This window comes from Bos mutus, chromosome 21 (genome assembly GCF_027580195.1).
Source record: "Bos mutus isolate GX-2022 chromosome 21, NWIPB_WYAK_1.1, whole genome shotgun sequence".
In the NCBI taxonomy this organism is placed as follows: domain Eukaryota; kingdom Metazoa; phylum Chordata; class Mammalia; order Artiodactyla; family Bovidae; genus Bos; species Bos mutus.
In genome coordinates, this window is record NC_091637.1 from 25,209,469 (window position 1) to 25,227,310 (window position 17,842).

At 46.2% G+C, this 17,842-nt stretch overlaps 1 protein-coding gene across 2 annotated transcripts; it reads right to left on the bottom strand.

The window, feature by feature from the left end:
* Nucleotides 1–459: 459 nt before the first annotated feature.
* Nucleotides 460–17,508, bottom strand: MTHFS (methenyltetrahydrofolate synthetase). 2 transcript variants are annotated; one of them, XM_005889757.3, is made up of 3 exons: nt 17,238–17,508; nt 8,606–8,867; nt 460–1,654 (listed from the first exon to the last, which is right to left on the bottom strand). In XM_005889757.3, exons 1-3 carry the CDS (start codon nt 17,355–17,357, stop codon nt 1,431–1,433), a joined length of 606 nt encoding a protein of 201 aa, XP_005889819.1. In that variant the 5' UTR covers nt 17,358–17,508; the 3' UTR covers nt 460–1,430. The 2 variants fall into 2 exon arrangements, with proteins under 2 accessions (XP_005889819.1, XP_014331872.1); XM_014476386.2 differs by lacking the exon at nt 17,238–17,508 and adding an exon at nt 17,102–17,237.
* Between the last annotated feature and the right edge of the window lie 334 nt (nt 17,509–17,842).

Here is a 17,842-nt window from a genome sequence, read left to right on the forward strand (position 1 = left end):
GGCTATAACAAGACTTCCCCCATGAGACTCCTGTTCCCTGGCTGTGATGCCATCTATCAACCGTCAGCTCAAATCTCATCTCCTGAGCAGATACCACAATCAACAGAAATAATGTCTAACTTGCAGGACACCAGATCTTTTTTAAATTTACTTATTTAATTGGAGGCTAATTACTTTATAATATTGTGGCGGTTTTTGCCATACATTGACATGAATCAGCCATGGGTGTACATGTGTCCCCCATCCTGAACCCCTCTCCCACCTCCCTCCCCATCCCATCCCTCAGTGTTGTTCCAGTGCACTGACTTTGAGTGCCCTGTTTCATGCATCGAACTTGGACTGGTCATCTATTTCACATATCATAATAGACATGTTTCAATGGTATTCTCTCAGATCATTCCACCCTCACCTTCTCCCACAGAGTCCAAAAGTCTGTTCTTTATATCTGTGTCTCTTTTGCTGTCTCGCATATATACTCTATTGGTGTTTTTCTTTCTGACTTACTTCACTCTGTATAATAGGCTTTATTTCATCCATCTCATTAGAACTGATTCAAATGCATCCTTTTAAGACACCAGATCTTAAACTCCTTGGTGACTGACACCCGAACAGCAGAGATGGAAACACATTAGCCAGATTTAAATATTTAAATCATAAAAGGTTTCAGTCTGTTGTCCATCAAATGTTAGGAAGTGCCAGACATAATTTCCGGTTGAGTAAGTGAAGCCATGATAAAAGGGGAGAATATTCTTGGGGAACTTTTAATGCAAAGCAAACTCCAAGTCATTTAGTAATTGCTGGGTCTCTGTGTGCCTGCCAGACTGACTCAGACCCCTGACAGGACTTCATGACAGTGTCCATTCCCCATAAGTTTCCTTTCCCCTCACACTCTGAGTTGGAGCACAGCGTCTCATGAATGTTCAACTTACACTTCAAAGCAGAACCAGGGATCCCCTATCGGCTCAAGTGGTAAAAAAATCTGCCTGCAAAGTGAGAGACCTGGGTTCGATCCCTGGGTCAAGAGGAGGTAACAGCAATCTACCCCAGTATTCTTGCCTGGAGAATCCCATAGACAGAGGAGCCTGGCAGGCTATAGTTCATGGGGTCGCCAAGAGTCAGGCTCGACTGAGCAATTAAACCACCACCACCACAGAGCAGACAGACCAACCTGGGACATTAAGGCCAGAAAGTTAAATTGAAAAGCATACAGTGATAGCCTCCATTTTAATCAATGTTCTATTACACACACGGCTATTGATTTTTAAAACTGGTTTCATGTTAGGTGTATCTTATGTTACAAACAATATAGCCCATATTCACATTAGTGTGCAATTTCCACTAATCTCTGACAAAGAGAAAATACACATATTCGACTTTTTTCTGGCACAAAACCTTGATTATTCAGCTGAGGTCGTCAGAGCCAAAGGTGCTCAGGAGTCTTCGTAAAGCACTTCGTCTACCTTCACATCATTCTCATTCACCGGGACCTGGAGGCAGATCTGCTCTTTGAAAGCCAAGGCCAGGGTGTAGGGTTTCACGTCCTGGGACTGCAGACAACGCTTCAGGTAGGCGTCATAGTAGCCCTTGCCCCGTCCCAAACGGTTGCTCTGTTTGTCGAACCCGAGACCCGGCACAAAGATGAGGTCAAGTCCCCCTGTGGAAAAGAGGAGCAAATTTATAAGGAAGGTTAATATGGACAGGGACCAGGGCCACACCAGGTACCCACTGACTGGAGAGGGGGCAGCTACTGTATTTGTGATTGATGAGGCCACAGGCAGTATCCATGTCACCAAAAGCCTGGGCCAGGAGGGGAAGGCACAGTACGTGCTACTGGCCCAAGCTGTGGATCAGACCGCCGACTGACCCCCGGGGCCCCCATCAGAGTTCATTATCGAGATGCAAGACGTCAGTAGCAACCCACCCACCTTTCTCCTCAGGCCCTACCATGGCACAATGTCCAATGTGGGCAAGAAAAAACCGATCACTTCCTGATCTGGTTTTTGTTTTGCAATGATGCCCTTTTTTTTTTTTTTTGGAGTACAGTTGCTTTACAGTGCTGTGTTAGTTTCTGCTGTACAGCAAAGTGAGTCAGCTATATGTTTACATATGTCTGCTCCCACTTGGATCTCCCACCCTCGCCCATCTAGGTCATCACAGAGCACCAAGCTGAGCTCCCTGTGCTATACAGCAGCTTCCCACTAGCTCTCTATTTACACATGGTAGTGTATATAACGACTGATAAATGATGTCTATTTTTTCTATGATTTTTAATGAAATACACGATCACTGTAGAAAATCTGAAAAAACTAAAAAGACAAAGAAAGAAATAAAAATTACTCAGCAACTAGTAAGCCCATCATCCATCCTCTGGCAGTTCTTTCAAGTATGCATGCTACGTTGCTTCAGTCGTGTCTGACTCTGCAACCCCACAGACTGTAGCCTGCCAGGCTCCTCTGTCCATGGGATTCTCCAGGCAAGAATACTGGCATGGGTTGCCATGCCCGTCTCCATTTTTCATGTATACATGTACAAAAATGGCAGATTCCCAGGCCCTATCCACATCTAGTTAAAGAGAATCTCAAGACTTCCCTGGTGATCCAGTGGCTGAGAGGCTGCTATCCCTATACAGGTGCCCAGGATTCTATCTCTGGTCAGGGAACTAGATTCTACGAACCACAATTAAGAGTTCACATGGCTCAACTAAAGATCCCACATGCCACAACTAAGACCTGGCACAGCCAAATAAATAAAATAAAAATAAATGTTAAAGAAGATAAACAGAATCTCCAGGGATAGGACCTAAGAAGTCCTTTTTCTCTTAATTTCTTTCTCTAAGCATACATATGACCCTACACACACTCCTGCCAAGTTTGGGAGCCAATGTCCCAGGGCGCTGACAACTGGCAGAGCGGGAGAGGGTCAGAGGGAAATCAGGAAGGACAGAGCTCTTGTCAAAGTCGATGAGAAGCAGTAGGGTGAGCTGTTAGGAGGCCTAAGCTGACCCTTTTCATCTCCCCTCTTACAGAAGCAGGGAGGCCAAATTGTCCTGCTTTCCTGTATTCACATGAGTGCGACCTTTGACCTATTCAGGAACATTCCGAAGGTACCAGATGGGGTCCCTTGGTTGGTCCTCGGGCTGGAACTCTCCCAGGGACACAAGGACCAGAACTGGCCACAGCCTTGTCAGCACAGGCCTCAGAGAGGAAGGCAGGGTCTTCAAAGTTACAAAAAGCTGCCCACAGTTAGAGGTGTGCAGAAGGCCACAAAGGTCGTGAGGAGCTCCGTGGACTCTGTGAGGTTCAGGGAGTGACCCTCCAGCCCCTGGCGGGGAGCCGGACACACCAGCGCTGCTCACAAGCAGCAGCACACACCCCACCCAGCCATCTACCTGGTGGCCATCCTGTACTGAGCTTCAGCCTTCTGAGGGCTGTCCTGGGGGGTCCGAGTGACCTCCAGCTTAGCAGGGACTGACCACACCTGCAGCGTTGCTGGCAAAGATGTACCAGCGAGGGCTGGGAGCCATGAATTCTTTGGAATGGGCTGCTCAGGGTAGAGGTGTTCAGACTGCCAGCCAGACTGGCCCCCCACTATCAGCAGCTGTTCTGACTTCGTGCAGAACTGCGAGATGAACTCAGCTTCTCCTGGGCGCCCAGCACACCTGCCAACCCCTGCCTGCAAAACCTGGCCGAGCACACCTCCAATGACAGGCATGACCTTCTTGAGGAAACCTGCTCATCTACTCTAATCCCAACTTGCTATAGGGCTCTGGCCACTGACTGTCACCTTCCCTCCCTATCCCTGCTCTGCTCATCTCTCTCTCTCAGGAATCACAGTGACTTCTGGCTCAGTCTCCGCCCCCTCCAAGTCCTCCTCCTGAGCTTAGAGTTCAGCTCTGTCATTATGTCCAGAACACACCCGCACACATCTTTTCCTCCGTTCCTTTGCTGACCCACATCACAGAACATAAGGAAAGAGTTTCCCGTAGAAGGAAGTGGAAACGATGTCAGGAGCTGGCAAAAAGGAGAGTAAGGTGCAGACAGGACAGTATCATCAGAGTCAGTAACAAGGGAATTGGCAGGGTAAGGCTAACTTTGGGAGATGGGGCAGACACTGAGCTGTAGAATATTCATCGACACCCCCCGCCCCCTGGCAAAAAAATAAAAGCCTAGGAACTAGGCCCTGAAAGAAAATGAGGAAAGAAGATTCTCTAAAGGCCTTGATTTATTCTTGAAACTGAAAGTACATACTAGGCACTGAGAATTCAGTTAACCTTCACAAAACATCCTTTTTACCTCTGGCCAAGGAGGTGGCAGCTGGGCCACGGACACCTCTTAGGATGCTCTGAACTCAGACTGTCCATCCTGGGTTTTTTTGTTTTGTTTTTTAATTTTATTTTATTTTTAAACTTTACAAATTGTATTAGTTTTGCCAAATATCAAAATGAATCCTCCACAGGTATACATGTGTTCCCCATCCTGAACCCTCCTCCCTCCTCCCTCCCCATATCCTGGGTTTTGCAGGACAATATAATCAGCTTGGCCAGAGGACTCCCTTTAATACTAAAGAGAAAGCTGAAAACAGTAAGTGTGAGAGGCCGGCAGTTAAACGGAGCTTTCTAACACTCCTTTCAACACATCCTATGCATAACCTTCTCTCTCTTTCTCCTTGCTCTTCTTGCTAAGTTCAGTGTCATGGCCACATCTCCCTCAAAGTCCTCTGCAGGAACTTGATAAACTTCTCCATGCCCGCTCTGCATACTGCCAGAAACCTCATGTCAGCTTTTTGAAGATGCCATTTCTCCTGGAATTCCAACTGTCATCCCACCTCCAGGCCCTGCTGGTCCCAATCCATCCTTCACCATGACTCCCCATGCCCCCAAACTCTCCGTCAATAACAATCTCCTAAAGGTAACATCCACATCCTTAACTGGGTGCACAGCCACGACCCTCTCACCCCAATCACCTCACCCATAGCATCTCCCATTATACTTAGGCGATCCTAGATAAATGGATAGATTCCTTGTCCCACATGCCTGCCCCACGACTTCCTGCTTTTGCTCTTAGGATGCTATTTTCCATGTCTGTAAATAATCTTTTTTTTTTTTAACTTTTTATTTTGTTTTGGGGTATAGTCGATTAACAATGTTGTGATAGTTTCAGGTGAACAGAGAAGGGACTCAGCCATACATATACATGTATCCATTCTCCCCCAAACTCCCCTCCCATCCAGGCTACCACATAACATTCAGCAGAGTTCCCTGTGCTGTACAGTAGGTCCTTGTTGGTTATCCATTTTAAATATAGCAGTGTGCACATGTCTAAACTTTTCATCAATTTGTCTAATTATAACAGTCCTCACGGACCTCAGTGAAATGTCCATCCATCCATCCCTGCCCACGCAGTCTGGTATGACCAGCTCGTATCCTACACTGCATGGTGCCCATGGTCCACTAAGCAGGTGGAATCCTTTCCCCTACCTCTGGGAACAGTTTTTGTGGTTCCCCAGAAAGATGCTCATCTCTGTTCTATTTATTATAAAGGGAAGAATGAGAGTAAAAGATAAAATAAGACACCTCTTGATCATATTTATCTAAGTTTCCTGACTATATTTAAGTAGCTACCTGTTCAGATCATCCTATGCAACATCTGACTCTTATCCAAAGTCCAGCTTCTAGAAGAGGAAAAGAAGCACAGAAGCTAACATTTGTGAAGTGTCTACAATGTGGCAGGCACCATTCTATACCCCAGGGACAGAAGGATGAATCACATAAGCTGATCAGTTCATCTACCTGGTGAGGCAGGAGGGCAAGTATTACTACCATCCCCTGAAGAAAGAAACATACACTGTGCTCAGAGAGGTCTAACTGCTCCTTCACGGCATTCAGCTCATAAGAAATGAAGCTGAGGGCTTGCAGTCCAGGTGGACTCCACAGCATACACTGCTCCTGCTGCTGAAAGGCACAGGTGACCTCAGTCAAACGGACAGAGGATACAGGACAAGAGCACCTTAGAGGGGGATGCAGAGGAGTTGCAGCTGCAGGGTACAAGATATGCTATTGTTGTTATTTAGTCGTTCAGTCGCTCATGTTCAGCTCTTTTGTGGCTCCATGGACGGTAGCCCGCCAGGCTCCTCTGTCCATGGGATTCTCCAGGCAAGAATACCGCAATGGGTTGTCATTTCCTCCTCCAAAGGATCTTCTTGACCGACCCAGGGATCCAACCCATGTCTCCTGTGGCTCCTGCATTGCAAGCAGGTTCTTTACCAAGCCACCAGCAAAGCCCATCATGGATGGATATAATATCAAATATTATATGATCTCACTTGTATGTGGGACCTAAAAAAATAATGCAATGACTCTACATACAAAATAGAAACAGACTCACAGATGCAGAAAACAAACTTATGTTTACCAAAGGGGGAAAGAGGTTTGGATAAATTAGGAGTATAGGACTAACAGACACAAATTACTATGCATAAAATAGATAAGCAACAAGGATTTACTATATAGCACAGGAAACTATGTTCAATATCTTAAAATAACTTTTAATGGACAACAATGGAAAAAATACATATATGTAATGTAAGTATGACTGAATCACTTTGCTACACACCTAAAACTAACACAATACTGTAAATCAACTATATTTCAATTTTTTTTAAAATAGGGTTGGGAAACAAAGAGATTCAGAGTGGCTGGAATTCAGATGATAAAGTAAGGGAGTAGAAAGATGTGCAAAAGGAAAGAATAGCAAGGCTCAATCAGGAAGAGTCTTGGATGTTTTGTTTCGTTTTTATTTTTTTGGTCACACCTTGCAGCATGTGGGACCTTAGTTCCCTCACCAGGGATCTAACCTGCACCTCTTACACTGGAAGGTGGCACTTAAACCACTGGACCTTCAGGGAGTCCAGGAAGAACCTTGTTAAGGAATGTTTACTTCAAAGGAAGGGCAGCAGAAAGTCACTGAAAGACTTTAAACTGGGGAGAGAAAAAGTCAACTTTGCATTTCAGAAATCTTGTTGCAATGACTATATAAATAATATGACTGAGAGGGAGGACAGAATACAAGGCGTGGAGAGGAAGCAGAGTTGGGAGGCTATTATAATACCCCAGACAAGGGGGGATGGTGGCTTGGACTGCAGTGGGATAAGAGAGAAGGGACAGATTCAGTAAGCATTAATCCGCAGGGGTTTCCCTGGTGGCACAGTAGTAAAGAACCTATCTGCCCATGCAGGAGACCTGGGTTAAATCCCTGGATCAGGAAGATCCCCAGGAAAAGGAAATGGGAACCCACTCCAGTATTCTTGTCTGGGAAATCTCATGAACAGAGAAGAATGTCAGGCTGCAGTCCATGGGGTCACGAAGAGTTGGACACAACTTAGCAACTGAACAACAAGTAAAATCACCAGGAGCTGACAATGGGCTGCTCATGGAACAGGCAAGAAAGAGAAGAGTCAAGGGTGATCTTGAGACTTCTGACATGGTCAAGTGGGTGAGTGATGGTACTAAACCCTAAGAGAAACACAAGACAGGAGGCATGAGGGAGCACAATTCACTTTGGAACATGTTGTATGTGATATGACCATGGAATGCCCAAGTAGTTGACAAGTCTGTGCTGGAGACATAAACGCTTATTGCATTAATAATAATGTACTCATTACCAGACTTCCCTGGTGGCTCAGACGGTAAAGCATCTGCCTACAGTGTGGGAGACCTGGGTTCAATCCCCGGGTCGGGAAGATCTCCTGGAGAAGGAAATGGCAACCCACTTCAGTATTCTTGCCTGGAAAATCCCATGGATGGAGGAGCCTGCAGTCCATGGGGTCGCAGAGAGTCAGACACAACTGGGCGACTTCGCTCACTCACTCATTACCAGACAGACTGCAACTGAAACCACAGAAAATGCAGAGTTTTTTTTTTAATTTGGCCGTGCTGGGTTTTTGCTGCAGCACAAGGGTTCTTCCTCTGACTGGAGGGTTTAGTTGCCCCAAGCCATGTGGGATCTGTTTCCCAACCAGTGATTGAACCCGCATCCCCTGCATTGGAAGGCGGGTTCTTAAACACTGGACCTCCAGGAAGTTCTGGGAAACAGAGTATTATTTAGGAAAAATGTATTATCCAAACCAGAAGTTCAGGGCAAGAGTCTGTGGAAAAGAACAATACCTTTGTCCCGCTTAGTCACTCAGTCATGTCTGACTCTTTGTGACCCCATGGACTAGAGTCTGCCAGGCTCCTCTGTCCATGGGATTCTCCAGGCAAGAAAGGTGGAGTGGGTTGCCATTTCTTTTCCCAGGGGATCTTCCTGACCCAGGGAGTGAACCCAGGTCTCCTTGCATTGTAGATGGATTCTTTGCCAACTGAGCTACCAGGGAAGCCCCGAACAATACCTTGATACTTTACTATTACAGTTGACATGCCACAGCTTACAGAGGGCATCTCATCCTAAGTCAAGTTAGGTGGGTGGCTTGGAACTTAAGTGAAATACACATTCATCCCTGTAGAAAAGTAACCCTCCCAACTCGACCACGACAAGCCGATCAGAGGTCTAACAAGCCAACGCAGCAGGACAGCATCCTAAGATGGCAGTTCTAATACTGTAATGCTCACCTGTTGACAAGGCCTCCTCCAGAACTTCATCCTCACCGGGCTGCTGAATGTTCCAGGAAGTTCTGGGCAGCGAAGCGATTTCCTCTGGCGATGCTAACTTCACCATATCCATGTGATTGCTCTGCAACTGGTACCGCGGGATAAAGCAGGTTTTGCCTTGTCGGAAAATGTCCTTGATGATCTCCTCTGTCTCAATTTCATCTGGCATGCTCAGAAAGATGGACACTCTTTTGGACTTTTGATATTCATTATGGGTAAACACCTAAGGGAGAAGTGATGGCAGTTAAATTTTCCCAGATGATACTTTTTAAAACAAGTGGCTCCCCTGAACAGTTTTAACACTTCCTCCCTTTTCTCTCAGCCTTCTCCAAACTTTTTAACCAAAAACAAACACACAAAAAGTGGAGTGATACAATATGTCAAATAATATTGCATCCTGAAGCCTGACTTTTACTTCTGGACCCAACAATTACTTCTCTGATCCCTTAATGCCTCTCTGGCACATCTGCTCTTTGTCGTTGTTGTTGCTCAGTCTCTTAAGTCGTGTCTGACTCAGGGACCCCATGGACTGCCACACGCCAGACTCCCCTGCCCTCCACTGTCTCCCAGAGTTTGCTCAGATTCATGTCCACTGAGTCGGCGATGCTATATAACCATCTCATCCTCTGCTGGCCTATTCTCCTTTTGCCTTCAATCTTCCCAGATCTTTTCCTAGCAGATGCAAAATCTCATTAAAAGGTCACGGTGGGACCCTGCTGTCTAAAATACGGAAAATTCCAAACTTGACCCCCACCACTGGGAGGGAGGTGGGTAGTGCCAACGGGTACAATGGGTAGTGCCCATTCTAGCAGACTTCCGTGTCTTTCCCTGAGAGTCTCTGCTTTAACTTTGAACCTTGGCTCCCACAAGCTTGTTTTTTTTTCCTCTGTGGCTGTTGTTGTCATTGTTTTAATATTTATTTATTTGACTGCACCAGATCTTAGTTGCGACATGTGGGACATTTAGTTGTAGCATGTGGGATCTATTTCCCTGACCAGTGATGGAACCCAGCCTCCTGTGTTGGAAGCGCATAGTCTTAGGCACTGGACCACCAGGGAAGCCACCCCCAAACCCCAACTAGTACAAGTTTCTTTACTCCCTAGATTGTTAGCCTTCTCTCATCTCAAATTCCACCACTTAAGCCCAATTCAAGTCCTAACTTTTCCTGACTTCTGCAGAACCCTCACTATGTGTAGAGTCACTATACAACCTAACAGCTATGTGCTATCATAAGTCAATTATTGTTTTGTGTATCCTAAACACAGCATCCTAGCCAGTCTATAAACTCCCCAGGGCAGACATGCCACACAATTCTGTTGGCACTACCCACCCCCCTCCCAATTGCTAAAGCTCTTCTATTCAAATGAGTGTTAAAATGTTAACAAAGACAAGGACTTCTCTGGTGGTCCAGTGGTTAAGACTTCCACCACAGAGGGCAAAGGTTGATCCCTGGTCAGGCAACTAAGATCCCACATGCCACAGTTCTTGCTGTTCAGTCGCTCAGTTGTGTCCCACTCTTTGCAACCCCGTGGACTGCAGCACACGAGGCTTCCCTGTCCTTCACCATCTCCCAGAGTTTGCTCAAACTTAGGTCCATTGAGTCAGTGATGCCATCCAACCATCTCATCCTCTGTTGTCCCCTTTCTCCTCCTGTCCTCCTCAATCTTTCCCAGCATCAGGGTCTTTTCCAATGGGTCGGCTCTTCACATCAGGTGGCCAAAGTATCGGAGCATCAGCTTGGGCATTATTCCTTCCCATGAATATTTAGGGTTAGTAGGTCCACCAAAAATAATTTTTTTAATAATATAAAAAATAAAAGTGTTCACATAGATGGAAGGTGGGGGATCCTGGAGAAGCAAAGGCCCTCTAAATGAGTGCCATGTTGTGTTAATAAGAAGGAGAACCTGGGTGAAAGCATTCTTTTGTACTCAGTTTAACAAGAAGCAGGAGCAATGGGCTGAGCTTTGCTCACTATAGAAATGTTAATAATCCCAAAACATCCCTAGTCTCTGAAGTTAGCCCTCAGCTCCCTTTTTCTTCCTTTTCTGTTCTTCCCTGTTCTCCGAGCTAAGAAGGAAAAGTGACTGCAAAGGTGGCTTATAAATATGAGTGCCAGAAAGATACAGGCACAGAATGTCCAGTTATTCCTAATAAAAAGGAATAACTTAACACAGAGTTAAGCAGACAAAGCACACCAAAACAGTGCCAAGGAAGGAAGCTAACTCCATCTTTCTGAGCAGTTACAAAACTGTTATCAGGCCCGAAGTGGGCAAAGCAAGTGGAACTGTGAGACCTGGACACTGGGCAGACCTGAGGCTTTTAACACCCAAGTACTTTCTGGGAAAGTTAAGTGTCTATCTTGGGCTCTTTAAAGCAGAACATAGAAAATCAAAACTTGAACAAGCAGAAACAAACATCAGTTAAAGTTCAGTGTGAGACTGTTAAGGGAAGCACACTGATTGAAACCGCCCACCCTGGCCAGGCACCACAGTAACCATTTGCATGAGTTGCTTTATGACAGGAGATCCTGATAAAGAATATGGAACTATTAAGCCACCACCAACCGGAAGAGTTCAGGAAAGGTCGAAAGGAGACACTGGGTGTCGGTCCACTTCCCAGAATCCCTCTCGCTAGTATCCATCTTGGCTGAGAGATGTGTGCGCCACCAGGCAAGACTGAATTAGAATGATTGACCAAAGACCACCCGGAAACTAATCCAGTCACCATAAAACCCGAGACTGCAAGCCACGCGGCAGAACTGTTCTCCTGGGTTCCCTTACCCTACTGCTCTCCACCCGGGTGCCCTTTGCCAATAAAATCTCTTGCTTTGTCAGCAGATGTGTCTCCTCGGACAATTCATTTTCAAGTGTTAGACAAGAGCCCAGTTTCGGGCCCTGGAAGGGGTCTCCTTTCCTGCAACAAGACTGTGTATACACACTTACCTTTCTTCCTCAAATCTCATTTACATGACAGTAAGAACAAAGTAAAAAAGAAAAGCATGATAACACCAATAACAAGAGAATAGGTATTTAACTAGTTTCTGCAAGACAGAATGAATGGGACAGTGTGTGTGTGTGTGTGTGTGTGTGTGTGTGTGTGTGCGCGCGCGCGCGCGCGCATGCACACGTAAGTGCTCGGTCCTTTCCGATTCTTTTGCAACCCCATGGACTATAGCCCGGCAGGCTCCTCTGTTCATGGGATTTCCCAGATAAGAATACTGGAGTGGGTTGCCATTTCCTTCTCCAGAGGATCTTTCCGACCCAAGGATGGAACTTGCATCTTCTGCATTGTCAGGTGGGTTTACCACTGAGCCACCAGAAAAGCCCTGGATAGGACAATATTTACAGATAAGAGCAACAGATTGCAACACTGGGAGAACAAGGATTAAGTCAGACAAGAGTCCGTTCTTACCACAGAATTCCAAAGTGACTACTAAAAGCAAAGGAAATCCCCATTTTAGTGATCACACCTTCATTCATAAATATGTACAGACAATAAAGGTTCATCGAGAAGGAAGTGGCAACCCACTCTGGTACTCTTGCCTGAAAAATCCTATGGACAGAAGAGCCTGGTAGGCTACAGTCCATGGGGTCACAAAGAGTTGGACACAACTGAGTGACTTCACTTTCACTTTCAAACATTTTAGAAAGCCAAACACTAATTAGAAGGATTTTTTAAAAGGGGAGGTGAGGGGAGTGATCCAGCAGGAAACAGAAAATTATAATTCAGAGAACATGAATTTTCTTTTTTTTTAATTCTAATTAGTCTTCTCAGACAAGTTCAAGAAGATAGATGCATCTATAGGGCAAAAAAAGGCTGCTTTGGAAAGAAAGCAGAGAATTTTTTTAAACACTTGGAAATTAAAATTAAGATTACCAAAAGTAAAACAATTCAGAAGTGGGACTTCCATGCTGGTCCAGTGGCTAAGACTCTGTGTTCCCAATGCAAGGGTCCTGGGTTCCATCCCTGGTCAGGGAACTAGATCCCACCTGCTGTAACTAAGTCCCTCCTGTGTACTTAGTCACTCATTTGTGTCCAACTCTTTGCGACCCCATGGACTGCAGCCTGCCAGGCTCCTCTGTCCATGAGGATTCTCCAGTCAAGAATATTGGAGTGGGTTGCAACGCCCTCCTCCAGGGGATCTTCCCAACCCAGGGATCGAACCCAGGTCTCCCGCATTGCAGGCAGATTCTTTACCATCTGAGCCACCAGGGAAGCAGTCCCAGCACAGTCAAATAAATACTTTTTAAAAAAGAAAGAAACTGGCACATAGGATATAAGATAAAATGAATACTGGGTACTAATTTCCTCATCTTATTTGCTGAGGAGTCAAACTACAGCATAAAGTTTAATTTCTTTACTATATGTCATTTTCTGGTAAAATTCTAAATTATTTTTTAAAAATTTCTGTGTCAATAAGAATACGCCTACTTATCATTTAATACTTTTATCGTATTGAACACACATTATGGCAAATCACTGTTCTAGTACCAGTACGTTGATATTTTGGGCCTTGATCCATGGTTGGTCATGAAACAACAGTGAGTTATAATCAGCAAATGAAATAGAAAATATTAGAGTTCATCATATACAGTAAGAGCTATGAAATCTTTGGTTATGAAACAGATGTCTCATATGAGTACATCTGGGTATATGTGCTCAAGTATATGTATTACTGAGAGTTGTGGGTCTCTCCTCAGATGCCAGTGCTCAGCTGTCAGTGTACTACCAGTGGTCCTGTCTCTATATGGCTCCTATTCCCACCTGGAGTGTTTTGTTTCTAATGTACCATAAGACAAAGAAACCAAACTGAACTCATCTTTATTTACCCCATGCCCCTCCAAAATCCACTCCAACACCTACATTCCTTGCACCTAGTAATGTTAAAAACCCTTTATCAGGACTTCCCTGGTGGTCCAGTATTTATAAATCCACCTTGCAATCCAGAGAAAGCAGGTTCAATCCCTGATTGGGGAGCTAAGATCCCACATGCTGGGGAGCAACTAAGCCCATGTACCTCAACTAAGACCCAATACAGCCAAATAAATATTAAAAAATAAATAAGCAAACCTTTACCTCCAGCTCTAAATTCTGAAATCATAAGTGACTCCCCTTTCCCAGTACTTTCTAATGTCATCCAGTTAATTGCCCAATCCTGCTGGGTCTCACTGCATAGTCTCCCATTCACCTGCCTTTTCCCCCTCAGCTTCACCATCCACGCCCTTTATTATCTCTTATCCAAACTATCACAACAGCCCCTTAATGCCCTCTATATATTTTTTCCTCATTCTTCCATCCCCAACCTATTTTCCAAAAGTGCTGCCAATATTCTCTTCCTACAGGACTTATCAATACATCCCTTAGCCACTTCTTTAATCCTCACGATAGGTCTTGCAAGGATGGGCATTATCCCTCTTACAGATAAGGAACCAGAGGCTCAGAATGATTAAGGGATTTGTCCAAGGCCCTAGGCAGCTAATGGACAGCTTATGGACTTCCCTGGTGGCTCAGACGGTAAAGCGTCTGCCTACAATGTGGAAGACCCGCGTTCAATCCCTGGATCAGGAAGATCTCCTGGAGAAGGAAATGGTAACCCACTCCAGTATTCTTGCCTGGAAAATCCCATGAACAGAGGAACCTGGTAGGTTACAGTCCATGGGGTCACAAAGAGTCAGATACAACTGAGCGATTTCACTTTCACTAGGCAGCTAAAATGCAGTGTAGCCAGATTAAATCCAGATCTGCAGAACTCCAAAATACATGTTCAACTGTGCCCTTCCTTCTCTTGACAAAATATTCCTGTACATGTTCACCGATCCTACTTTCCCTTCACCTGACAAAATTCATCTTGTACTACAAAAAACATCTCAAACATCTCCCTATAGAAGGAAAGCCTTCTGAGTCCCCCTCCCCTAAGTTATATTTCTACAATTGATGTTTACCAGATTATCTGAAAGCACTGGAATTCTGTATTCACAAGTCTGTTTCTTCTTCCAGACTCTGTTCCTTTAGAGCAACAATCCTATCTTTTTCATCCTATAACTAAGTACATGGCAAAGTATGGGCCACAGTAGGGTTCAATATGGGCTTCCCTGGTGGCTCAGAGGTAAAGACTGATGGCTCCTTCAGTGCAGGAGACATCGGTTCAATCCTTGGTCCAGGGAGATCCCCTGGAGAAGGAAATAGCAACCCACACCAGTATTTCTGCCAGAAAAATTCCATGGACAGAGGAGCCCGGCATGCTATAGTCCATGGGATCACAAGAGTCAGACATCCCTTAGTGACTAAACAACAAAGGGTTTGCTGCTGCTAAGTCGCTTCAGTCGTGTCCGACTCTGTGCGACCCCATAGACGGCAGCCCACCAGGCTCCACCATCCCTGGGATTCTCCAGGCAAGAACACTGGAGTGGGTTGCCATTTCCTTCTCCAATGCATGAAAGTGAAAAGTGAAAGTGAAGTTGCTCAGCCGTGTCCAACCCTTCGCGACCCCATGGATTGCAGCCTATCAGGCTCCTCCGTCCATGGGATTTTCCAGGCAAGACTACTGGAGTGGGGTGCCATTGCCTTCTCCAAACAAAGGGTTTAGTATATGTGAATTAATTAACTAAATTTTAAGCACCTAGAGAGTAAGGATAAGATGGTATGCATCTCTACATTCACTAAAGCAACCAATGCCTTCTTCATAATCGCTAAAAAATACTAAGTTTGAATAAACTAATATCTGCATAGACACCATCTGCGTAGAACCCCCTTCATGCACACCTATATACACAAAGAGTGGAATGAAATGCTTGTACTTGCTTTACTGTTTTAACTCATAGGAACTTTGAATTTGAGAAACTAATGGATGGTAGAATAATGAAGGGTAATTAAGAAATTCTTATGGCACATCTAATTTCAAGACACATCAAGGAAAAGAAGCTAATTTCCAAATATAACATTGGTATATAACATCCTGATAACATCCAAATATAACATCTGGATGTTGAGGAAGACGGGTCACTAGTTTGACACAGAATCACTAATATTTAGTTATTCACAGGACACTCATTTTTCCCCCTCTGGTGTCCAACAAAAACCAGTCTCACAGACCTTTGGCACATGCCTCTGGGACAGGATCTGTGGACTGTTTTACTGATAAGAGACACTGGTATCATTACATGAACAAAGTATTAATATATAGCAAGTTAGTCTGTGAAAGTAACAAACTGGAGGTATCATAACCAAGAGACAGGAAACCGGACTCAGTTCCCTAATCTCTCCTGCTTCCTATCTTCTTGAGCAGGCTGAGTATGAGAATCAGTTGTCATTAATTCAAAAATGTACTTAACGTTCACCTACTGCGTGACAGGATAGGCCCGAGGCCACAGAGGCAGGGCCCAGCCCTCCACAGGCTCCGACGGGCTTCCATCCTTGAGCATCTCTGCACCCTATTTTGCACTCGCTCCTCTGAAGTAATCGTATCGTTCTCTGGTCATTTTACCGCTATGGACTCTTTTTCATAACTTTTTTTTCCCCGGCCACATCAGGAAGCGTGAGGGATCTTAGTTCAAGACCAAACCCGCGGCCCCTGCATTGGGAGGCTGCAGTCCGAACCATCCGAAGTCCCTGTATTCTTTAAGAGTCACTGAAGGCACCGCAGATAGATGGGGAAACAGTGGAAACAGTGGCTGACTTTATTTTGGGGGGCTCCAAAATCACTGCATATGGTGATTGCAGCCATGAAATTAAAAGACGCTTACTCCTTGGAAGAAAAGTTATGACCAACCTAAACAGCATATTGAAAAGCAGAGATATTACTTTGCCAACAAAGGTCCGTCTAGTCAAGGCTATGGTTTTTCCAGTGGTCATGTATGGATGTGAGACTTGGACTGTGAAGAAAGCTGAGCGCCGAAGAATTGATGCTTTTGAACTGTGGTGTTGGAGAAGACTCTTGAGAGTCCCTTGGACTGCAAGGAGATCCAACCAGTCCATCCTAAAGGAGATCAGTCCTGGGTATTCATTGGAAGGACTGATGCTGAAGCTGAAACTCCAGTACTTTGGCCACCTGATGCGAAGAGCTGACTCATTGGAAAAGACTGACGCTGGGAGGGATTGGGGGCAGGAGAAGGGGACGACAGAGGATGAGATGGCTGGATGGCATCACCGACTCGATGGACATGAGTTTAAGTGAACTCCGGGAGTTGGTGATGGACAGGGAGGCCTGGCGTGCTGTGATTCATGGGGTCAAAAAGAGTCGTACACGACTGAGCGACTGAACTGAACTGAACGGAACGGAACTGAAGGCATTTTAGACCCAGGTGGTCCCGCCCTCCAGATCTGTTCTCATGCTGCTCTTGCCTCAGCACCCTGTCACCCACCTCCATCCCCTCCCTCACAAGGCCCATAATTCTCCACGTGGCGCTGATTCCCTCCACACTGTGCCCAACAGTACCCTACACCCATTGTGGGACTCACACGGGCTCACGGGGACACGGCATGCGCGCGCTCAGCGGACATGCGCGCGGCGGGCGGACGTGCGCGCGCCCAAAGGGCCGCGCCTGCGCAGATCCGCAGGTCTGGCGCTGCTGTGGCTGTCGTCGCGGTCTCTCACCTTCTGGGCCAAGAGGTGGGACTGGCGCAGCCGCTCCTCAGCGCTCAGCGCCCGCAGACGCTGCTTCAGCTCGGCCCGCAGGCTCCGCTTGGCGCCGCTCACGGCCACCGCTGCCGCCATCTCCTGGTGCGATCCAGCCCCCGTCCTCACTCCGCGAAGTCCGCCGGCCCAAGGGAGGGTCCGGGGGCGCCCCCACCCCCTCCGCTTCCGGCCCCGGGCGCACCACGCCTTCCGCCCTTCTGACCCGACATCCTGCAGCTTTCGCGATCGATGCGCGCCCCACCCCTAGCAGATGAAGGGCAAGGGCTTCCCTGCTGTTCTCCGGCTCTGCAGCGGTGACAGCTCTACACGCCTGATCTCTCGGCCTGGGGTACTGCTGGAAGGAGTACTATAGGGCCCCCCTGTACACACACACACACACACACAAATGCTCTCGAATCCCTGGGTGCCATGGCTCCTGCAGTACTGGGGCCTGAAAAAGTAGAGGCCGGTGGAATTGAGAAATTCACATGACATGGCAGTCCTACTAGCTAAAGGGAAAACGACCCTTTTTGTTTGTAATAACTCTGAAACTGTGTAACTCAGATCAGGACCGGAAACCATGA